This window comes from Gymnoscopelus microlampas (genome assembly GCF_963454915.1).
Source record: "Gymnoscopelus microlampas genome assembly, chromosome: 6".
Taxonomy (NCBI): Eukaryota; Metazoa; Chordata; class Actinopteri; order Myctophiformes; family Myctophidae; genus Gymnoscopelus; species Gymnoscopelus microlampas.
Genome location: NC_139943.1, coordinates 53,237,342 through 53,262,595, shown reverse-complemented (window position 1 = coordinate 53,262,595; position 25,254 = coordinate 53,237,342). Strand labels below are relative to the sequence as shown.

The 25,254-nt window shown below is 40.8% G+C and overlaps 1 protein-coding gene across 1 annotated transcript in view; it reads left to right on the top strand.

Annotated features, from left to right (window-relative positions):
- The window catches only part of cadps2 (Ca++-dependent secretion activator 2), a 377,866-nt gene continuing 352,612 nt past the window's right edge, over positions 1-25,254 (top strand). The window contains exon 1 of the mRNA XM_084058851.1: positions 1-1,174. Coding sequence (XP_083914977.1) covers positions 767-1,174 — 408 coding nt within the window. The 5' untranslated portion in view covers positions 1-766. The remainder of the gene's footprint in view (positions 1,175-25,254) is intronic.

Here is a 25,254-nt window from a genome sequence, read left to right as displayed (position 1 = left end):
GAGCGTTGATAGGAGAGGAGAGGAGAGACTGGAGCTCCTGTAAAAGAAAAACTCCGCCCTTCCCTTCTAAACCCAGCTACTGCCTGTCTGTCTGAGAGGAAGGAGGAAGGAACAACAAAAAGAAACATTATTGAACGGACTAGGAGGACGGGTTGTGTCTTCAAACACGCCGCTCGAGCGACCGTTCCTAAAAACACACACACACCAGAGGATACAACAAGTGTGTGTGGCAGCGGCAACTAAAAGTGGAAGCGCTCGAGCGCCACGTCGACTAAACAAACGAACAGGAGTTTTCCCCCCTCTTTTCATTCCTATACAACCTGCTGCTTATCTTCCGTTCTTCCACTTTTCATTCCTATAACCTGCTTATCTTCTGTTCTTCCTCTTTCCATTTCTATAGAACCTGTAAACTGCTGTTCTCCCTCTTTTTTTATACCTTTACTTGCTTGCGTTCTTCTCTTCTTTTCTTCTCTTCATACCCGCTGCACCTGCTGCGTTCTTCAGTTCGACTAAACAAACGAACAGGAGTTTTTGAGTGGTGCCAGCCACTCCTTCACTTGACCGTGTGTGTCCGTCCGTCCGTTTGAGCACAGCCTCAACAGCTGCAGCTGATTGCAACACAAGGACACCAGTTACACTAATTAATTCAAACGCACCACTGGCTTCACACTGGGTGTGATTTTCCCCTCTCTTTTCATCCACCTGCTGCTGTTCTCTTCTTCAGTTCTTCACTTCTTTTCATACCTTTATCCACCACTCCACCACCATGTTGGACCCGTCCTCCAGCGAAGACACCGGCGGGGAGTCGGACCCCGAAGTTTGTAAAGAGGACGACGACAACCCCCCGAAACCTGCCAACAACTCCTCCACCTCCTCCTCCTCTAATGTCGTCCCAGGAGGGAGACAACAACAACCCCAACAGAAGAGACGACGTCCCGAGAACAACAACAACAACTCCACCACCACCACATCCAAGAAGCCGCCCTCCTCTCCCAACAACGCCACCACCACCAACAACAAGGCCGAGGAGGAGGAGAGGAAGGAGGTGCAGCGGCTCCGCCAGGAGGAGGCGGAGAGGAAGGTGAAGCTGCAGATCTACGTGTTCGTGCTGCGCTGCATCGCCTACCCGTTCAACGCCAAGCAGCCCACCGACATGGCCAGGAGGCAGCAGAAGGTGAGTTCCAGTGCAGCCTCTCTCCACACGGCGAAAGCACCTGTTTGTGTTCCATTGTCCACTGTAAAGAAGCACCTGTTCCCTTCTCCACTGCTTGTTGTGTGATTAACCTGGAACAGAATACCAGTAGGCACTAGGCAGGCATAGCATTACTTTAAATAAATAGCTTATACGTTAATTCAGTTATTCGGGTTAGCATCTGTTCCATAACTTCCATTCTCCACTGCTTGCGTGATTAACCTGACTCAGAATTGTAGTTGTCTACTAGTTGGCTTACCTAGTCTAGTGTACTGTGAAGAGTGAAGACCAACAGCTACCATCCAAGCCAGTGGTTCTCAAACTTTTTCGTGTCAAGGACCCCCAAAATGACATTTGACTGTGGACCCCCATCTAAAAAAAAATGTGTGCCAGGGACCTCCAGAAGCAAAAAATTGAGTTAAACATTTTAGCTTTAAAAAACATATACATTTCTCTCTTGCACACATTTTCAAAAATAGCAGATCTACAAGCTCATAGTGTGGCGCGCTATGAGCTTGTATATCTGCTATTTTTGAATAGCCAATGTAAAAGGCCACCGCAGGCAGTAACAGCCCCTCCATAAGTCGACACAAAAAGCACCTGTTGTGTTCCATTCTCCACTGTATGATTAACCTGGAACAGAACACTAGTAGGCAGGCATACCTACTGACTGTGGAGAGACCATCATCTACCATCTAAGCCAGTGGTTTCTGGGGGGTCCCCAAATTATTTGGGGGGGGGCAGATGATTAGCTTAATGTGCAACATAGTTTTCTCACACAACAGTAAACAAACCAACAACCATTTTAAGACCTTTTTAATACCAAATTGTCAAATATTACGTAAAAGACATTGTGAGCCCTCCACAAGTCGGAACAAAAAGCACCTTTTCCATTCTCCAATGCAGGGGGGGAGGGATTCCAGGACCCCAAGGGGGTCCTCAGAGATACTGCAGAGGGGGCCGCCAAGTCTTGTGATAGGGACTTTATTTTTACTTTTGTATTAACCACTTGAATGCTAGCATCCTTATTCTGGGGGGCAACATTTGCCAAAAAGAGCTGATCTACAAGCTCACAACGTATCTGTGACGTGCGTTGTGAGCTTGCAGGTCTGCTATTTTCGGAGAAGAGGTTTGGTGTAGAGGGGGGAAAAAAGAGCAGACCAAGTACAGAGCCAAAGGTCAAGTTTACAAAGTATTGAGTTTTGAGTGTTTAAGTGGTTAAATGTCTGAACACACACATTTAACATGAATCCAATATGTAGCGGGGGGTCCCTGCTTCATCTCTCTCTCACCTAAGGAGTCCATGGCCTGAAAAAACATTGAAGACCCCCTGCTCTACTGCTTGAGTTATTAACCTGGATCAGAATTATACTAGTTGGCATTAATGGCATACCTACTGTGAAGACCATCAGCTACTATGAGCACCAATAACAATTAGCTAGATGCATTACTTTTTAATTATGGTTATGATTACCTCAAAATAGGAGCCACGCCTTCACTAGAAATAGTGCAGTGGTTCTCAAGCATGCCAAGGACTAACAAATAATTGAGACAGATTAGGCTGCGGCCCCCCATTTGAAAATATTTTGTGCCGAGTAGTACCACCATGAGAAAATATCTTTCTACAACTGTCTACCTTGAGTGGGGAGATAACAGTGCAGAATGAAACTTATGATTTGTATAGTCATTCGTATTATTACCTCATTGGGCTAAGTAACTTCTAGCTGGTCAAATAATGGCGAAACACCTGTTCACTTTGCCAGGGACCCCCCCCCCCTTGAACCCCTGCAAGGACCCCTAGGGGTCCCTGGACCCCACTTTGAGAACCACTGGTATAGGATGTACAGTAGTCTCGCGAGCCAGACTGTTGCCTCCCACAATTTTCAAACGCTTCCGTCATACAGTCTGGAGCAACTGAAGCTCTGAAAATGATAAAGCGAATGTAACACCTCCGTCCCCGCTTCCGTTTTGTCTTTACAGTCGCGCAAATGTATCCGAATATAAATCAAAATCATCTAAGCATATATAGTTTGCTGCTTAGCAAAAATGGAAATAAAAAAAATATATATGTAAAGACTTTCTAAGATGATATGTTCATGACCGGTAATGATGACCAACAGATGCCGGCTTTCTGTGTCGGATTTCAGGAGGTGTAGATCCAGAGTCTATATTGAATTCTGAGATTGTGGAACAGTTGCCTGGGTACGCGAGACGAGATGAAGAGCAGACTGAGAGAGTTGAAATGTATTTAATGTGTGATGCCTAAACATTACACAGAATATTTTATGTAGTCCAACGCTTGTCTGATGAGGGGGGCTATTTTCAAAACAGTGTCAACTTCATGACATGTACAGTGTAGGCCTATATACTTATACATGTTGCATGCACTCACAAGTGAATTTAATTGATGTACACTTGATGTTACTTGCATTTAACCCATTGAGACCTGAAGCCGATTCTACATGTCTCCTAAATCTCAACAGTTTTCTGAAAAACGTATGTTTCTATATCGGTGGTGCTCAATCTTTTTCATGTCAAGGACCCCCAAAATGTATATGTATTTGGCCGCGGACCCCCATCAAAATATTTTGTTCCAGGGACCCCAGGAAGCAAAGATTTGAGTTAAAAATGTTCGCTTTAAAAATATATGTATTCAAAGATTTGCACACATTTTCACAAATTTTCAAAAATAGCAGATCTACAAGCTCATAGCGCGGCACTCGGTGCCGCGCTATGAGCTTGTATATCTGCTATTTTTGAATAGCCAAAGTGTAAAATAATGCTTTTTATCTCAAATCTAAAAATGACACAGTTCCAGGTCTTAATGGGTTAAAAAAAACAAAAAAACTTGGACTCTAATGAATGTGTTATAGTGTTCTCCTCTCCAAACTTTTCCTAAGTAAGCATTGCATTGGTTTAATTGGATCCTGCTTAAAAAGTAGCACTTTTTTGGTTTATTTTCTTTCCAAAGTTTTATTCGAATCTGTGTGTGCACGGCACGTGTGTCATCATGCACAAACTTCCGAATGCTTAGCCTGCATGTATAAAACAACACACACAAACCCAGCGCACTGTACCTTTTTCAAGGTAACTCTACAGAAACTCACCAGAGGAGGCTCTCTAACATTTTTGCCATAAATTGCCAGGAAATCAATTATTTAAGGACCCACGAGCTATCTTTCTGTACGCCCATTTTTGTGAAGTCGATACTGCATATACTGGATAATAGTACACCAGGAGAATATGGAATGTCTAATCTCCCTAGAGAAGGAAGAGATGTGGAATCTATGTGATTATACTGTAGTATGTAGGGCGGGTGTCTCACGGCTTGTAATTAACCCATTCTAATGTTTATTCCAATTCACTTAACTTAAGGGTCAAGGTGTTGGGTAACACTTGACTTAACCACTTGAGCGGAGTCCCTCAGGGCTCTATACTGGGGTATTTTCTGTGTTATGTTATTGTGGGGAAAGTTTTCGCTGAAAATAGCCGATCGACAAGCTCACAACGCGTCGCGTTGACGTTGGCTATTCAAAAATAGCAGATGTACAATTTTATATATATATATGCACTTTGTTTTACATTTTTGAAAAATCTTGAAAGTTTGAGAACTACTGATTTTAGAAGGCATTTGTAGAATCGGCCTCGGGTCCAAATCCGTCTATAGCCTGTTTACAGTACAAGTGTTTGCAAAATAAAAAGAAAGAACATTCAAGTCCTACCTTTTCCCCCAGAGAGTTGGTCAAATAAGGAAAATCCAATATTGCAAATAAACATGACCCATCCCATCCCAGGGGGACATGGATCGCCACAGAACACTCGTATTAAGTAATGCCGCTGCCGCTGCTGGAGGCTCAGCCGACCAGAACAAATTGGATTCCAATGCCTAAGCCATTCAATCCGGGAACGCATCTGTGTCATTTTAGTTCTTTGGCTAATCAAAAATAGCAGATCTACGAGCTCAAAGCGCGGCACCGAGTGCCGCGCTATGAGCTCGTAGATCTGCTATTTTTAGATCTACAATTTTTTTGATTTGTGCAAATCTTTGAATATGTATTTTTTTAAAGCGAACATTTGTCAAACAACTGTCAAATGTCTCAACAACAAAAAAAAACTATTGTTGCTATATCAGTGGTGCTCAAACTTTTTCATGTCAATGACCAAACAAAATTATATTTTTGGCCGCCGATCACCTTCAAATTATGTTGTTCCAGGGACCCCCCCAGAAGCAAATATTTGAGTTAAAAACGTAAAAAATAATAATAATTATGTTTTCAGAGATTTGCACAAAGATTATTCAAAAATAGCAGATCTACAAGCTCGTAGCGCGGCTTGTAGAGCTGCTATTTTTGAATAGCCAAAGTATAAAACAATGGTTTAAGTGGTTACACAGATGCGGTTCCCGGTTTAAATGGGTTAATAATGCAGTCTGAGCTCCCGTAACCACACTGGCTGTCCACCTTTCCTCATGTCTTTAAATTAAGCCCCTGAAGTATCTATTTATTTATTTGCTGTGGTGGTGTTACACCCCTGCTTTTCCAGTTCTAGTTCCAGTACAAAAGCCCCGTCGCCCTCCCCCCCTCCTCTCATTCACATCACTTATTTTCAACACAAATGCCTGTTGCTGGGACGCATCTGAGAGCTGAATTCTTTTTTTTTTTTTACAACTTTATTTTACAGTTTTTATGTTACATACACGAATATACACGTATAAATGTATAGCATTTTATACAAAAAAAGAGATCGCGTTGATATAACATACTTGAGAGCTGAATTCTTGAGCTAGAGAAAACCTTACAGGACACATGACACAGATATAAACATTTGTTGTTCGTTTGAGCTACTTTTGTGTGGCCAATTGTGTTCGTGCGTAGACACCCGACAGAGCCGGATGCACCACGGTGGATTCGAACCCACAACCTCCGTGGTGGTGGGCAGGGACTTTTACCACTGCGCGCCACCCGAGCACCCCATTTGAGCTACTTTTCTATGTGGTTAAACGCACAGGTTTCTCAGCTTGTTCAATAATCCTTGTTTAATTAGCCCACTTGTCGCAACAGCAGGCATTTTGTGTGCTCAAATATTTCCACTGCGCGATTACATAGATCTACTCTAATCTAAAAGGATCACAAAGGATTTCCATCAACCATCTCTGAATTGAAGGATTAACGTTCATGCAACGTTGGTTAAATGGTGAAGAATGACGACAGCAATGTATATTTGAAACGCAGTGTTGATATATGACCAGATATTACTCCACTGGTCTAAACCATTGGTTCTCAAAGTGGGGTCCGGGGACCCCCAGGGGTACTTGGGAGTGGGGGGGTGGGGTTCCAGGGGGTCCCCAGCAAAATGAGTTAATATTATATTAGTTAACATTATTTTAACCATGTTTTATACTATCCAAAAATAGCAGATCTACAAGCTCATAGCGCGGCACCGAGTGCCGCACTATGAGCTTGTAGATCTGCTATTTTTGGAAATTTGTGAAACTGTGTGCAAATCTTTGTGTGTGTATATATATATATATATATATATATATATATATATATATATATATATATATATATATATATATATATATATATATATATATATATATATATTTTATAGCGAACATTTGTAACGCAAATCTTTGCTTCTAGGGGTCCCTCGAACAAAATATTTTGAGATGTTTTCAGAATATTTTCATTTTAGGGGTCCTTGGCATGACAAAGTTTGAGCACCACTGCTCTAAACATCCTCTGAGAAGACGTCATGTATTATAGCGTAACTGCTTCCAATAATGTTTACCTTTTTAGTGTGGGATGGGAAAGGATCTGGGGCAATTCTACATCGTTTGTAACTACAATCTTGTACTATATTATTTGTGTCCTGATCTGAACTTCTCATTACATGGCCTCCATTTATAACACCCACACCTACAGGCTGTGAACAGGAGAGGCAGAGACAGAGAGACAGCACTCTGGTTTAAAGTGTTTCATCACTGATCGTCCTTATTAAATACAGAGACCGCCACTGATATTGAAAGATGCCACACGACACCAGGGCGTAAAGAAGAGATTTTCGACGAGAGTTCCAATTCTGTGTAGTGTGTGGACTTACAGATGATACGTAAATTGGTACTTTCAAGTCCAATGCAGATTGTGGGCCACTATACAAGCCTAAACTAAATGTACGTTTGTCCTTGTGATGAGCCAACAGAATATATTGATTTAAAATAGCTGGCTTATAGATTACGAACGACACCATCAGTCTTCAAGATATTGTATTGCCATTGGTAGTCATACACTAATTGCACGACCAATCATGATTCAGATATTATTAGCTTGGCTACTGCAACGGGTTTAGCAGCAAAGAGACAAAAGTTTGACTTTGTTTTTTCTCTCACTAAAGAAACAATATGATGTGTAAATCATACGAGTGGCTCAGAGATCAGATATGGATTTACGTTAACCATAAAACCATGTGACTTTGAAGGCATGGTACAAAAAAAGAAGCATGTATTTCTGTTATGTAAACACAAGGCAAAGTTACAAACTAATGGCTATAAGGAAATTAAGCCAAAGCAGAGGAACAAGCTCTGCAACATATTTTTCTTATCTTGTTTACATAGTTGAGTCGTTGTTGCATTGAATTCACCAGATGGTGACGTTTATTATGCTCCAAGCATTGAATCTTGTCTGGTGTCTCACTGGAGTGTACCCTCTTCAGTTTATTGCTACCTGCTAATCTCTCAGGTCAAGTGTAACTAGTGCACTGTAAGAAGTGACGCGTTGTGAGCTTGTAGATTTGCTATTTTCAAATTTACGTTTCATATAGGTTTATATAGGCTCATGTGGCCTAGTCGCTTCTTTTGGGCTTGTTTTCATAGACCTAGTTGCTTTTTTCTCTCGCAACATCTGGCAACACTGTACCTGAACACAATAGATGCTGCCTATCAATTTTGTTTGCTTGTTTTTATTGCAACTAAGTCTGCAATCCATTTGAAAAAAAAACGGCGACAAAGTGTTCTTGAACACACCTGACGCATCATGCGTTAATGGGCTCAGTTATGAGAAATCACCTACACCGTATTCTTTTCTTCTTCCTAGTTCGGTTCCCCCAATATGTTTCTGATGAATGATGGTCATGACAAACCTTTAGACACACATCCATCCAGACCACACAGATCATATTTTATTTAACCTTACCTGATTTCAAGTGTGCGCTAGAAGAAACGCAAGCATTGTTGATGACCGCCTCAGTCCAATCCTTTAGTTTTTATTAGTCGTCTTCGACTCATTTTTGACTTTTATTTGACTGGCAGAGGCAGCTGTTGTGTGTTTAGACTGGGATCAATTATCTTCTGGGACTACGTGTGTGTGTGTGTGCGTGTGCGTGTGCGTGTGTGGCGCGCACGCGTGTGATGTTTTCAAGTTGCAGACATTCTCATTCATTCATACTCATTCAATTTCGGCACCCAACAACAACACGGGATCCGGAATCGGATCAAGCGGAGCCAACATTGAGGAACCAGGAATCGGTTCCATCACATTTGAATCCGTTTTTTTATTCCGCTGTATGTGGACTTCACGTCTGATGTACAATTAGTGCTTCTCAAAGTGGTCCTTATTTCAAGGACCACCATAACTCTTGAGAGTGTACAAATGTAACAAACCATTTGTACACTCTGTACTACAGTATACTTGCATCAAGGCAAGAAAGCCAATAATCTTTACACGACCCTCTCTGGTATTATATATTTTTTAGTTTGAGACTTTGAGCTGTTGGAAATAACTATAGCTTGGCTACACTTGGTTGTTAAAGTCCAGATGAAGACAATATGACTGAATTTTTAATCGAATCGTGACCCCAAGAATCAGAATGGAATCGTGAGATAGCATTAGATTCACAGCCCTAATGCCCACCTCTATCCCACTTCTATGACCGGTCACACCCCGGCCCCTCCCTTGTTCAACAATATGTTTGTCTGCCCCTCCCATACCCATTCTTCCCCCTATACTGCTTTAGGCCAGTGGTTCCCAAACTGGGTGATTTATTTTTGGGGGGTCCCCAGATGATTAGCTTAATGTGCAACATTTTTTTCTCACTAAACAGTAAACAAACCAACATACAGTATAAGTGTATACAGGGTATCGGCACAATTCTAAAGTTAAGGACTTTTAAGACCTTTTTAACCCATTGAGTGCCATTTGTGAAACCACACAGTGCAACTCTCAGTGATTAGCACCCATCAGGGGATCGATTATACTGGAGATAAATATTCTGTGACTACTTGAAAAAGGTATAAGAAAAATTGCTGGCACAGTTCGCAATTATTTTTTTATTTAAAAGTAGGGTAAGTGATTTGCTTTGGTTAAAATAAGTGTTAAATAGCTCTATATTCTGATAGTACTCATTGCTATAGAGTGTTTGTTCAGTATTAGGAGTCTCCTTGTCTCTCCAGCTCTTTATAAAACAGAAAATGCATTTTAATTTCAGTTTCATTTCCAATTTTATCCAATCAGGACAGAGAACTCAATCAGGATATAGATTAAACAAGTGACATTGGAAGTGATGACACTAAGAAATGAGCAGGCAAAATTGGAACTGGAACACTATACAAATTAAGCTTAAAAATGGGTACTTCCTCCTGATTGGCTGAGATTTTGACACCTACCGAAAATTTTATTTTCTGTTTATTAAAGAGCTGGAGAGACAGGGACACTCCTGTTACTGAAAAAACACTCTATACTTTTTGTTTTAACCAAAAAATATCACTTACCCTACCTTTTAATTGCCACTGAATGAGTTCATACCAAATTGGCCAAATTGTCAAATATTATGTAAGAAAGAGGTAAACATTCAAACCGGGAAAGCATCTGTGTCTTTTTTTTCAATTGTAGCTATAAATCGTCTCTGTCAAGTGGAAACCTCATACGTCCAAAACTGTTACGTTTCAGGATTCAAATTCAAAAGTAGTAAAAGTAGCAGATCGAGCTTGATGCTTTTGTGCGACAGCACCGATATGTAGCAACATACGTTTTTCAGAAAACTGTTAGGATTTAGAAGGCATTTGTAGAATGGGCCTCAGGTCTTAATGGGTTAACAAGATTGGATCATGCCCTGGTGTGGGGAAGGGGAAGGTTGTTTGACTTCGACTTAAAGGAGGAGTTCACCCAAAAAATGACTTATTTTCTATCAATTGCACACCCCATGAAGCCTTGAATTCATGGATTTATTTTTGTTTTTGTGGCATTCCTAAGCCAATAATTTGATGACCGGGTGTGTATCCGGTAGGAGACACAAATAATATAATTTGTGTCTCCTACCGGATACATTAGCCGGTAGGAGACGGGAATCAAATTATTGGCTTAGGAATCCCACAAAAAACAAAATAAATCCATGGATTCAAGGCTTCATGGGGTGTGCAATTGATAGAAAATAAGTCATTTTTTGGGTGAACTCCTCCTTTAAAGCAAAAGGAGGGAGAAGAGTGGATCGCATCGCGATGCGTTGGCTATTGGATATTTTCACTAGTTTGGGCCGCGGGAAGACATCAAATTTCTCTTCCGGGTCACGACCAAAAAACGTGTGGGAACCACTGGGTTAATGCATATCTTCTGTGAGGTTAGGTTTAGGCATATATTACCACGCCCACCTGGGCGAATCACCAAAGAAAGAGGGAGTCCCTTGCCCAGTCCACTGCACTGAGGGGGGGTTGGCATTCATGAGACTTGGGGGGGCGAAAAGGTTACCCACTTAGTGCTGTGCCAGGAACCTTTGCTCCAGTTCCTTGTCATGACCACCACCACCATGATATCATAAACCTCTTATCTCCATATTCTAACTTTTTAGTGTTTTTTTCATAAATCAACGCCGTACTTGATCATACCACAGCGTCACACAAAAGCGCCAAAAGTCGCGGCGCGTTTCGAGCTTGTAGATCTGCTACTTTTGAATTCGAATCATGGAAAGTCACGGTTTTGGACAGAGACGATTATGTGAGCATCACTCTGCTTCAATGTGGGAGAGAGCTGCTCTACTCCCCCGAAGGAACCTTAAGCTTTAGATTCACAACTGCTGACACACACACACACACACACACACACACACACACACACACACACACACACACACACACACACACACACACACACACACACACACACACACACACACACACACACACACACACACACACACACACACACCATGTCTTGTTCCTTCTTCCTCTTTTAAACTTACGTTTAACCCATTACGACCTGAAGCTAATTCTACAAAATGTCTTCTAAATCCCAACAGTTTTCTGTAAAACAAGAGTTTTTATATCGGTGGGTCTCAAACTTTTTCATGTCAAGGACCCCCAAAATGATATTTATTATGCCGCCGACCCCCATCTCAAAATATTTTGTTCCAGGGACCCCCAGAAGCAAAGATTTGAGTTAAACATTTTCGCTTTAAAAGAATATAAATATATTAATTTGCACATTTTCTCGATTTTTCAAAAATAGCAGATCTACAAGCTCGTAGCGCGGCACTCGGTGCCGCGCTATGAGCTTGTAGATCTGCAATTTTTGAATAGCCAAAGTGTAAAATAATGCTTTTTTAATCAAAAAGGGACACAGATGCGTTCCCGGTCTTAAAGGGTTAAAAAGGAGCTGTCCCTTTTTTGAAACGGTAAAAAAAAAAAGAGCTTTCATCCATCCCTCCCTCCCTCCCATCTCTATTCTTTGCTCTAATCTTGTTCCTTTTTGCCGTCTCTGGCAATCAAGGCTGATTTGCAGCAGCTACTCATGTACAGTGCGTACGCAGTCTTCTCACATCACTGATTAAAATAACTGGGAAGCATGGAACTTTGATAAAATGATTAGGGCTAGATGAAGAAGTAACACGTCGGAAATAAGAGGATTTTGTTTTAATTTGAGAGACTGCCATGAAGATTATAAAGGCAGCTCCCTTTTCTTGGCTTTTAACCCATTCAAACCGGGAGCGCATCCGTGTAACCCAGGGGTGTCAAACTCATTTTGGTGTCCGGGCAAGATTGGTCAAATGGTGACTTGAGGTGGGCAGGAACCAGTTGCGGATGCACATGCGCGCTCACACGCATTCAGTTATACAGCATTGTTTTTCAATCTGTTGTCTTGTCTCAGAAAACAAACAATGCAATTTGTAACAACAATAATAATAATAATAAGGGTAATAATAATAATAATAATTACCCTTATTATTATTATTATTATTATTATTATTATTATAATTATTATAAACCATTTTAAGTAGAATAATTAAATTTGAAGTTAAACAATACCTGGTAATGTGTGTGGGTGGTTAAATAATTACATTTATAGAACAGTGGTGTAAAGTAACTAATTACATTTACTCAAGTACTGTACCTAAGTACAGATTTGATGTAGTTTTACTTTACTAGAGTATTTCCAATTTCCAGAACTTTCTACTCCACTACATCTCAGTCACTGCTATCTACAGTATATCACTTTAAAAAATGTTTTATGAAGATTAGCTACTTTAATTATTTACATTTACAAAAATAGCAGATCTACAAGCTCATAGTGCCACACTATGAGCTTGTAGATCTGCTATTTTTGTAAATGTAAATAAAATCTTAAAATGACAGATGCTTTCCCAGATTGAATTTAAATACGCTCTGAGTTCAATTAATACTGATGAGGATTTCACTGGGCAAGCTCCTGAGAAATAAAAGAAGCAGCTTTGATACATTTAAACTACCTAGGCTATTACCATTATTATATTTTCAAAAATATCAAATTTACATGGTGTAGCCAGCATGAAAATTCATCTAAATCACTTGCTGCTCCCAGACACCTGACATCTCTTTGCTTGAACAAACTCAGTTTTCATAACACTGCACTACGCGTGTGTGTGTGTGTGTGTGTGTGTGTGTGTGTGTGTGTGTGTGTGTGTGTGTGTGTGTGTGTGTGTGTGTGTGTGTGTGTGTGTGTGTGTGTGTGTGTGTGTGTGTGTGTGTGTGTGTGTGTGTGTGTGTGTGTGTGTGAGAGAGAGAGAGAGAGAATACATGTCCGTGCTGTGCTGACTCCTGTGTGAGGATCAAAGAGTAGCCTATAGCCATTACTACTCGACTAGTAGTTGAATAGACTCTTAACGAGCCAATCAGCCACAACATTCCACAGCTGGGGAGACAATGGCAGGGCCATCAGAGGTACTCAGCCAAGTAGCAGCGTGTGGGGGAGAGCTGCTTGGCCGCGCACAGCAAGTGAGTGCAAAATGCGACTCTGTCTGTTAGATGTAGTATCAATTTACTATTTTTAAAAGTATTTCCTGGGCCGCCACGGACCTTTCCGTGGGCCGCTAAACGCCCGCGGGCCGCGAGTTTGACACCGCTGGTGTAACCACTTTATCCATATTGTATACTTTGGCTATTCAAAAATAACAGATATATGAACTTGTAGATCTGCTATTTTTGAAAAATCGTGAACATTTTTGCAAATATTTGAATATATATTTTTCAAAGGGACACATTTTGACTGAAATCTTTGCTTCTGGGGGGTCCCAGGAACAACATATTTTCAGATATGGGTCCACGGCCAATTACATATAATTTTGGGGGTCCTTGACATGAAAAAGGTTTTAAGCACCACTGATATATAGCAACATCATTTTTTTCAGAAAACTGTTAGGATTTAGAAGACATTGGAATCCCCAGAAGCAACGATTTGAGTTACAAATGTTTGCTTTAAAAAAAAAATATATATATATATATATATATTCAAAGATTTGCTAAAATCTTTAAAAAATAGCAGATCTACAAGCTCATAGCGCGGCACTCGGTGCCGCGCTATGAGCTTGTGTATCTGCTATTTCTGAATAGCCAAATAAATCTAAAATGACCCAGACGCGTTCCCGTGTCGAACGGGTTAACAAGAAAAGCAGCTCTCACGTTCAACACACGCAGGAGGAGACCGATCGAGCATCAAGTCCTTCCCCCAGTTCTTCTTTTTTTTCTCTCCAGGCCCTTGATCCCCATGTCTTAGTGACAGCAAAAAGAAGATAAGCCACATGATGGGAAGTCCCACGCTTCCCTCCTCCCCCCCTCCCTCCCTCCCTCCCTCCCTCCACTTGTCTAATTCCTTGGCACCCGTTGATTACACAAATGAAGAGAAAAATAGACACGTTCCTTCCCCTGCCTGCTTTAAGCCATTAAGACCGGGAACGCAATCTCTTGTCACTTTTAGATTTCTTTGGGCTATTCAAAAATAGCAGATCTACAAGCTCATAGCGCGGCACCGAGTGCCGCGCTATGAGCTTGCAGATCTGCTATTTTTAAAAGTCGTGAAAATGTGTGCAAATCTTTGAATATATATATATATATATATATTTTTAAAGTGAACATTTTTAACTCAAATTTTTGCTTTTGGGGGATTCTACAAATGTCTTCCAAATCCTAACTTTTTTTTTTAACACTTTTTTTTTACTTACTGTATGTTGCTATAATATCAGTGGTTCTCAAACCTTTTCATGTCAGGGCCCCCAAAATATGTATTTGGCCGCGGACCCCCATCTCAAAATATGTTGTTCCAGGGACCCCCAGAAGCAAAGATTTGAGTTAAAAATGTTCGCTTTAAAAATATATATATATTCAAAGTCTAACGAAAAAAAATCTAGATTTTTCAAAAATAGCAGATCTACAATCTCAATGCCGCACTATGAGCTTGTAGATCTGCTACTTTTGAATAGCCCAAAGTATAAAATAATGGTTAAAGTGGTTCAAATGACAGATGCTTTCCCGGTACTTAATGGGTTAAGCGGCCTGTTGTGCTGTTGAAGGCTGTCTGTGTGAAGCTCTTGTTGGAATGTCGGTGGGCGCTGCAGTTTGCTGGAGGCAGACATCCTGCCTCCTTTTGTGGCGTCGCCTTCCCCTGTCACTTTCCCTCTCCCTCTGAGACGTGGATCTTCCTCCTAAAGCGTTATGTAACACTCACTGCACCCACTTCTTCTTTTTTTGCCCAAGAAATGAAGGGATGCCTTAGCAAGGGGTTTATGGTGACAGCTTAGGATGCTATTGTGTGAAGAGACTTAGTTTAGGGCTATCAACGAAACCCATGTGGACAGTGTGATGATGATGGCCCTTAGTGACCAATATAGACTCTGTCAGACTCAGAACCGTCAGCGGCACTTCAACTCAACTTCTCAAGTTTACAGGTGTAAAAGAGTGGGTACAGCTGATCTGCAATGTTTGAAAAGTTGAACCCATTGAGACCTGAAGCCGATTCTACTCGTCTCCTAAATCCCAACAGTTTTCTGAAAAAAACGTACGTTTCTATATCAGTGGTGCTCAATCTTTTTCATGTCAAGGACCCCCAAAATTGTATTTGGCTGCGGACCCCCATCAAAATATTTTGTTCTAGGGACCCCCCAGAAGCAAAAATTTGAGTTAAAAATGTTCGCTTTAAAAATATATATTCAAAAATGTGCACACATTTTCACGAATTTTCAAAAATAGCAGATCTACAAGCTCGTAGCGCGGCACTCGGTGCCGCGCTACGAGCTTGTATATCTGCTATTTTTGAATAGCCCAAAGTGTCAAATAATGCTTTTTAGCTCAAATCTAAAAATGACACAGTTCCAGGTCTTAATGGGTTAACAAAAAGAAAATTGATATACTCATAGTCACTAATAAACTAAAAAACGTATTATTTGTAAGATGGTTTATTGTTTATTTGGATCCCCATCAGCTATTAGCCTTAGCAGCATCTGCTCTTCCTGGGGTCCACACAGAAATAAATTATATTTACATAACATGAAAATAAAATATATTACATGACAGTATAATAGAACAGTTAAAAATGTAAAATACGACCAAATGTTTAAAAAGAAAAATCAATCAATTATATGGTGTGGTAAATTATTACCAACCATAGTGAACAACGGAGACTATGTTTGAGACGTATAATTGTGGTAGATTTGTACTGCTATACAAGTAAGCTCATTAGGCGATTATCACATTTCAGCTCCAAGTCATTGTTTTGTGCTCACGACAGAGGAAATTAATTGCATTTACACACTTTAACCAATTGCAACCTGGCTTCGCTATTTTGGGCATGTCATTATATTACAATTGTCAAAGAAATGAAAAATACGATGATGTACTATATACGGTGGTGAAAGACATAATATAATGTATGTTCGGACTGTTTTTCAGACACTTATGTTGCTATTATTTTCGACTGCTTTCGACGATGGCAAAAGTTACGTTGTTTAAAATTAATGAACATTTTAATTAAATGCTTAAAGGGTAAGACCACTTTGGTAGAGGTTTGGGTTGTGTAGTTACCTTGCCATGATGTAACTCCAAAGGTGGGCAAGAAATAAAAAATAATTGCTCCATTGATTAGAAATTGATAATTCAAAATATGCTCCTCATAGACTTACATTGTACGGTAAAATAGCTCTCAAAGTCACTCTTTTAGCACGTTAATGAACCCAAACATAGCTGATTCAGGCAATATAGAGCATCACCAAACCCAGTACTGTTTGTTTTTTTAATAAAAATGTCAACTTCCTGTTGATTTTACTATTTGAAGATCTGGATCCGGATCCGCGGATCCAGTCCAGGTTTTCTACTTATTAAAAATGGCAAAATCAACAGGAAGTTAACATTTTTATTTAAAAAAAAAACAGTACTGGGTTTGGTGATGTTCTATATTGTCTGAATCAACTTTGTTTGCGTTCGTTTATGTGCTAAAAGAGTGACTTTGAGAGCTATTTTACCGTACAATGTAAGTCAATGAGGAGCATATTTTGAATGATCAATTTCTAATCAATGGAGCAATTATTTTTTATTTGTTGCCCACCTTTGGAGTTACATCATGGCAAGGTAACTACACAACCCAAACATCTACCAAAGTGCTCTTGCCCTTTAATGCACACGTTAAGATAAAGCCTGTTTGATGTCAAAATGCCAAATCTTGGCGTAATTATTCAATTGGTAAGTAACGTGTTTCTCTTTATAGTACAGGTTGTAGTGCCAAGATAAAAAACTACATCAAGCATTCAAACAACAATCTGCTTTTCCAACACCCATAAGGCCACTGATGATTTGAACAGCTATAAATGTGTATTGACAGCGGCGTCATGTCCCCCATCAAGGAGTTGTAGCAGTGTTCAGTTTCAGTCACTGCTTCTTGTGGCTAATTAAGTCCCCCAGGACCCCCTCTAACACCCCTCAATACGCTGCACATTTGCTGAGACTGACTTTGAGCCCGATTTGTCATCTGTTCCTTCCTGAGATTTATGCCCTGTTGAGCTGCTTGAGGTACTTGTGCAACTCACTGTAGTGCAAATGTTCATTTTTGAAAGACAAAAATATCTCCCCAAATTCACAGTCCTCGAATATGGGGCCTCTTGGGGGGAAAGGCTTATACACTGGCCTCTATTTGCTCAGATATTTGTAGAAATACTGTGCACATAATGTCTGCAAATAAAGCCTAACCCCCTGGCTAGTGTTGAGCAGAAATGTAAATGGTAATGCACTTTCTCATAACTGACTCGCTCACAGTGCATTCAACACATCCAAGTATTAACCCATTAAGACCTGGAACGCATCTGTGTCATTTTTTTGATTTGAGCTAAAAAGCATTATTTTACACTTTGGCTATTCTAAAATAGCATGACATACAAGCTCATAGCGCGGCACTGAGTGCCGCGCTATGAGCTTGTAGATCTGCTATTTTTGAAAGATCGAGAAATGTGTGCAAATTTATATATTTATATTATTTTAAAGCGAACATTTTAACTCAAATCTTTGCTTCTGGGGGTCCCTGGAACAAAATATTTTGAGATGGGGGTCGGCGGCCAAATACACATAATTTTTGGGGTCCTTGACATGAAAAAGTTTGAGAACCACTGATGTAGAAACATACGTTTTTCAGAAAACTGAAGACATTAGTAAGAATCGGCCTCAGGTCTTCTATGGGTTAAATATTACATTACAGAAGTCTTCAATTCAGTTCGATTCAATTTTATTGTAGTGCCAAAACACATCGAGATCTCTCAAGACAACAGAGACCTGACGTTTCCCCCCTGAGCAAGCATGTGGCGACAGTGACATGGGAAGACACATGGAGCAGAACTAGGCCCTAGGGGTGGGCTGGCATCTGCCTTGACCAGGCCTGGGGGAAGAGACGGAGATGGTTTTCATTCATTCAACAGTAGCTAGAGTAGGGATGGGGCGATAACCGTTATCATTTATCTTGATGAAAAACACTCATAATAATTGTATCGCAGAGATTTTAACCCATTAAGACCTGGAACTGTGTCATTTTTTGATTTGAGCCAAAAGGCATTATTTTACACTTTGGGCTATTCAAAAATAGCAGATATACAAGCTCATAGCGCGGCACCGAGTGCCGCGCTACGAGCTTGTAGATCTGCTATTTTTGAAAATTCGTGAAAAGGTGTGCAAATCTTTGAATATATATATTTTTAAAGCGAACATTTTTAACTCAAATCTTTGCTTCTGGGGGTCCCTAGAACAAAATGTTTTGATGGGGGTCCGCGGCCAAATACGTATCATTCTGGGGGTCCTTGACATGAAAAAGATTGAGCACCACTGATTTTCAGAAAACTGTTGAGATTTAGGAGACATGTAGAACCGGCTTCAGGTCTCAATGGGTTAACAGAGATTTTAACTATCGTAAAATTGTCCTCCGTCATACACTGGGATCAATTCACTTTTGCCAAGTTGCATATCCGGTACGACTTGACACTTCCATGACGGCATTAATTCGCCCTACCACACACTTGAGATCAAATTGACCTTTTTTCCTGTGATTTCATTGGCCACTGTCTCCCCTCTGGGACTCGGGGATACCATCGTCTTTTAAATATCGATTAGCATTGCAATCCCACTCACACCTCACAGGTAGGCTACGCTTATCATTTGGCTTGGAGGCAGAAAAATACAATCTGGGAACTGGGAACGTGTGTCCATGCACTTTTTGAACAACACAGGCATTGATGGCAGCCAGGTCCAGAATGTTGTTAAAAGACAGCCACTGGCCAGCGACCAGTGTTGATTTAATTTTGATTTTAGTTTTAGAATAAAATTCTTTTGAATAAAATTCCATTTAGTTTGAGTCACATTTTAGTCATCTGAAATGTTTTAGTTCTAGTCTAGTTTTATCTACAGTTGATTTAGTCGACTAAAATGTGTTTTTGGCGGTGCTTTGATGGTGTCGTAATGGCAGATTTTACACTTGGTTGCACGCTGAAAATAGTTATGAGCTTGTAGATCTGCTATTTTCAGAGCACAACACCCGAGCGCAACCAAACATAAAATGTATTTTAGTACTACTGGATCTCTTCTCCACTAGTCCCTCACTAACATTTTAGTCTAGTTTTTATTTGTTGACGAAATTGTCAATATATTTTATTATTAGTCTTAGTTTTAGTCATTGTAGCCCAGTTTTTATTTGGTTTTCGTCAGTGAAAAAAGGTAGTCAACCAAAATGTTTCGTCGTAGGTTTAGTCCACGAAAATAAATCAACACTGCCAGCGACTGGTGGCAACTTTTGTGTAGTTGCATGCCATCTGATCCAAAATGTCCACTCCCCATTTGGACTTGTTGTAATCGGTTACAGACTCTGGATTGTTCCTTGGCGTCTCACGACTGTAGCGTGGGGTGCATGCATGGTGCTCAAGATGCAAACGTTTTTGTGGGGCTTGCTTTCGGTAAATGGTCAGTCACTTCATCTGAGCTTTTCATCAGCTTGGAGGCAACTGGCTTGCCATTGCTGCAAATGAGAGGGAGAGAGAGAGAGGGGGGGGGGGGGGGGGCAACACATTAAATGTAGGTACTTATATATTGTGAATGTATAGACATTTTAAATACATGTTTATGAAAAGAACATTAAATGACCTGCCGCGGTGCTGGGCTGGCCTTTTTCCGAGGTAGGGAAATCCCCACTTAGGAAATATTTAGTTTCCATGTCAGCAGCAATCTACAACTTAATTCCAAACTTCTTTGTATTGTGTAAATCTGCATGTTGCCTTTGAGGGGAAGAGCTGCTCATCCACTGATGTTGATTCCAGGCACATGGCACGCAAGTCATTGCCACGAACTTGTCTGTTTCTTTGTGGGCAGGCCTTGTGTCCTTGTCATCAAATCGCAGGTTGTGCATGATTGATTTGAACCGGTCGCGAGCCATGATTTCCTTTTACAAGGTGATTACCAAATTCGTGATGGCTTACTGACTGGCTTTCACCTCCATCACAGACAAATTCCAATGTTGATTATTTTCGTCACCGTGGGTCATCTTAACCCATTAACTGCCAGAGGTATTTCTGAAAATTTCTAGCCAGTGCCAGAGATTTTTCATTGAAAAAAAAAAAAGTACTCAGGAGCCGAGATAAATATTTTTTAAGTTTTAAGTTAAAAAGGAAGTGGATAGGAGTCTATATCTTCGATAAATCATATCTCCTTGGTCTTTGGGTCAAATTGGACCAAAAAAAATGCAATGTGTTAACAGTGCAGTCTTTGATCAGCTCTAACATATTGTTGTCCAACAAGCACAGAAGACTTGTGTGCTTGACAAAAACGAAAAATAATATTGACCTTGACAAAAACAGTAGGACCCGGTTTGTCTGTGATATTATTGCGCCTTGATGCCCTGCCACGGCCAGCTCCGGCCTTCATGTCTTTGGGTCAAATTGGACCAAAAAAATGCATTGTGTTAACAGTGCAGTCTTTGATCAGCTCTAACATATTGTTGTCCAACAAGCACAGAAGACTTCTGTGCTTGACAAAAACTAAAAATAATCTTGACCTTGACAAACACAGCAGGACCCGGTTTGTCTGTGAAATTATTGCGCCTTGATGTCCTGCCACGGCCAGCTCCGGCCTTCATGTCTGACCAAACTCTTTACCAAGCTCAGTGGTGGTTGGCTCAGACTCCAACCCACACTAGGGCTGCGGGGAGTTAAGGCAACGTCGTCTGGTTCAGATTCAGGCTCAGTATCAAAAGCTGGCGGGTAGTTAACTTCAGCTGGTGGTGTGTCTCCTCCAGGCTCCCCACACGCACCTCCGTCATCGTCACTGTCCATGTCGATTTTAAGGGGAAATTAATTTAAATTGATTTTTTTTTTCGGCGTCAATTTTGAAACTCAACCCCCGCCCCCCCACAAAGTACCAAATATAGCCGATCTACATGCATTGTGGACAGTTTAACAAATTGCAAAACATGACTTCTTTTTGTTAATCAGAGCTCACGAAGGTCCGCAGAGTCCCATTAACCCATTGATACCTGGAACGCATCTGTGTCACTTTAGATGTCTTTGGCTATTCAAAAATAGCAGATATACAAGCTCGTAGCGCGGCACCGAGTGCCGCGCTACGAGCTTGTAGATCTGCTATTTTTGAAAAATCGTGATTTTTTTAAAATATTTTTTTCCGAAAAATTGTCAGGATTTTGAATTTTTTTAGACGCTGCCTCAGGTCTTAATGGGTTAAACTGTAAGTTTGTAAAGTAACATAGTGTGAAAACAAGTTTTAATAGAGGGAGCCGACGACAAAACATGACAGCACAAGGGTTCCCCCAGGGACAAAGTGGACCTGTTCTATTCCTGGTTTTATTGACTGCTCACTCGCGATCTGTAACTGCCATGCTTGGCTTCCACCTCTCTTTAGGGGAATAGAATACAACCTGAGAAGAAACGCTAGAGTAGCTTGTCGCAGTTTTCGATTCCCATACAGTAGACCTAATAATATTCGCAGAATCGTCATTTGTACGGCATTCAATTATCTAAAAAAAACAAGGACTGGTGCCTACTAAAGAAGATATTTTATGCAGCTCTGCAATCATGTGCGGCTGTCTGTCCATCTCATAGGGTGTTTATTTGCGCTAACCAGTGCTGATTTTGACAGCAAATTTTGAGTTTGGTCTAGTCCAGGGGTGGGCAACTTTGTAGATGGTGAGGGCCACAAAATTTCCTCAATCACTCTGGGGGGCCGCATTGGCAGGGACCCCCCCCCCCCGGTTGACAAAAAAAAAAACCCGTTGGCAAAACGGTCCGGGGGCGGTGCGCCGGTTCGGACCAAAATGCCAGGGCTGAATTTTTGTCCCAGCCCGCCCGTTCATCGGCACTCTCGCCAGTAGTACCCCATTACTCAAAAAGCCCATAATAGTCACATATGTGATATTAACTATTATTATTTGTTATAACTTTGTTTTTATTTAGCATTTAGTATGCCTCTCCCCGACTAAGGATTTGTTTAGTCGAATCTAATTGGCGACTAATTGCCAATAGTCGACTGGCAGTCGACTAATGCAAAAAAAAGAAAAAAAAAATGTTTTTCTTTTTTTTTCTTTTGGGCCAAAATACATTTTATTTCAAAGGGCCAAGTCTACACAGTTTGTTTTGTGTCTCCAGCAGAGTTTCTAGTGTCTCTATCTCTCTCTGGAAGAGGTTGCACATGAACTCTGCAGCCGCACTGAGGCGCTCCAACACAAACAATACCAATACAAAGACGAGGAATAAGAAGAATAAAGTAGAAGTTACGTGTGGTTGCATGTGTAGACTTGGCCAAAAAACAATTTTAAACATTTTTGGCCCCAGTTGCCCATCCCTGGTCTAGTCTTTTGAATCAAATTCTGTATAGTTTAGCCATATTTTAGTCACCTGAAATGTTTTACTTCTAGTCTAGTTTTGGTCGACTAAATATCATAACATTTTTGTCGACTAAAACTACAGTTGATTTAGTCGATTAAAATGTTTTTTTTTGGCGAGCCGTGATGACATCGAAATGGCCGATCTACAAGCTCACAACGCGCTGCGCCGCGACGCATTGTGAGCTTGTAGATCAACTATTTTCGGGGTCTGTGACACCCGCGCACACCCATGATGACTTGTCTTAGTTCTACTGGATCTCCTCTCCGCTAGTCCCTCCCAAACATTGTAGTCTAGTTTTTATTTGTTGACGAAATTGTCACTATATTTAGTCCTAGTTTTAGTCATCGTAGCTTAGCTTTTGTTTAGTTTTCGGAAGTGGAAAAAAGGTAGTCAACAGACATTTTTCGTCATAGTTTTAGTTGACGAAATCAGTAATGCACATGTCTGGAGAGGTCGGTCTGTGAAATAGAAAATGATGCTCTTGTTTATATGAGCTATTTCAGTGTGTCTTTCATGGTGGCATCATGGCCCTGCTCTTCACACTGGAGTAATGAGTGAGTCATCCTGCGTGACACCCTTACATTTCTATCTGCCTATCACGTCTATATCTCATCATCTGGCATTATTGTCTCATCGTTTTCAGCTCTTTCTGGGATCTCAGGGTTCGGTTGGTTTTGCACCGTCCTCTAATGCCTCGCAATGGTATCCTGTGTACCAGTAGGTTCTCAAACGTTTTCAAGTCAAGGACCCCCCTAATTGATATGTTTTTGGCCGCGGACCGGCACCTGAAAATGATTTGTGCCAGGGACCACCAGAGGAGTCGATTTGTATTTTTCTAAAATCTTCAAAAATAGCAGATATACTAAGTTTGCAGCGTGGCACGAAGTGAGGGTCTGTGAGCTTGTAGATCTGCCTCGATTGCCTCATCACTCAAGGGTCCTTCTGGTCGATCGACACGGTCACAACTTTTTTCTGTTCTGGCCCCACAGTGGTGGAATGAACTTCCCACTGAAGTCAGGACAGCAGTGTCACTGCTCATCTTTCGCCGCAGGCTGAAAACCCACCTCTTCAGGAAACACTACCCTTCCTCTTTGTCTGGCTTACTTGTTGTTAACTAGTTGTACGAACTCTTGTTTTATTGTTGTACTGTTTTATTGGATCTTGTTTAGTCGATACACTTTTTGTATTAGCTCGTGCTCATTTGATTTTGCTATTTTGTCTCATCTGTTTAAGAAAGTAGGTAGCTGATATATAGCACTTTTACCTTAGCGCTAGGTATACTCTTGGTTGCTTGTTTTTGCAGGAAATGCACTTAAAGGGGAAATCCACCCATTTTCAATATTTAACTATGTCATTAATATAGCATAAAGGAGTTGTGTCGAAATAAGAAAAAAGTTCCCCCCTTTCTGTATTGCCTTGAACTGGAAGATTGATTTTGGGTTTAACATGGCAAATTACAACACGATGAGTCATCATGTTGTAATTTGCAATGTTAAACCCAAAATCAAACCTCCAGTTCAAGGCAACACAGAAAGGGGGGAACTTTTTTCTTATTTCCACACAACTCCTTTATGCTATATTAATGACATAGTTAAATATTGAAAATGGGTGGATTTCCCCTTTAAGACTTCTGGTGATTAGTAGCTTTCGTTCCCTACCTATGTTGAATGCACTTATTGTAAGTCGCTTTGGATAAAAGCGTCTGCTAAATGACTGTAATGTAATGTAATGTAATGTAGATCTGCTATTCCTTGGGCTTAATTAATTCCTTTCTCAAGTTAACTTCACTGAGTGAACCCACACCCAGTCGTCCCATCTGTTTGGGTGAATGCAGACTGAATTCCTAATGCTTCTGAAAAGTTTGTATTCGGGGATTGTTTGCAAACCTCGGCATACATTAGGCTTTCCAGGTGAAACTCCTCGCTGTTGGGTGAAAAGAAGCAGCTGTGACTGAATGACTAAATTGGGAGAGAAAATAAACAGAGTGAAACGCACATCGCCATTCACCAAAAAACAAGACTTAACACATTGACTGCCAGGAATTCATTAAGCCAGCGGTTTTACCTTATTTTGACGAGACCCACGGAAGCCACGATGTGGACGCGGATGTAAACAAAAGCTGTCTAGGCTCCTATCTCTATATTTCGTTTATTCTTCTCCCCCGTAAATCAACGCCCTACTTCGTCATACTACATCTCACACGAAAGTAGCAAAAATAGCCGATCTGCAAGCTCTCACCGTGTCCTGATGAGACACGGTGTGAGCTTGTAGATCAGCTATTTTTGTTATTTTTGTTTTTTTAGATTTTTAGTTTTTTTAACCCATTAACACATTGGCTGCCAATCGCGTAGATCTACGCGAACCTATTTAAAGCCGCAGCGTGCCAATCGCGTAGATCTACGCGAAAGGTC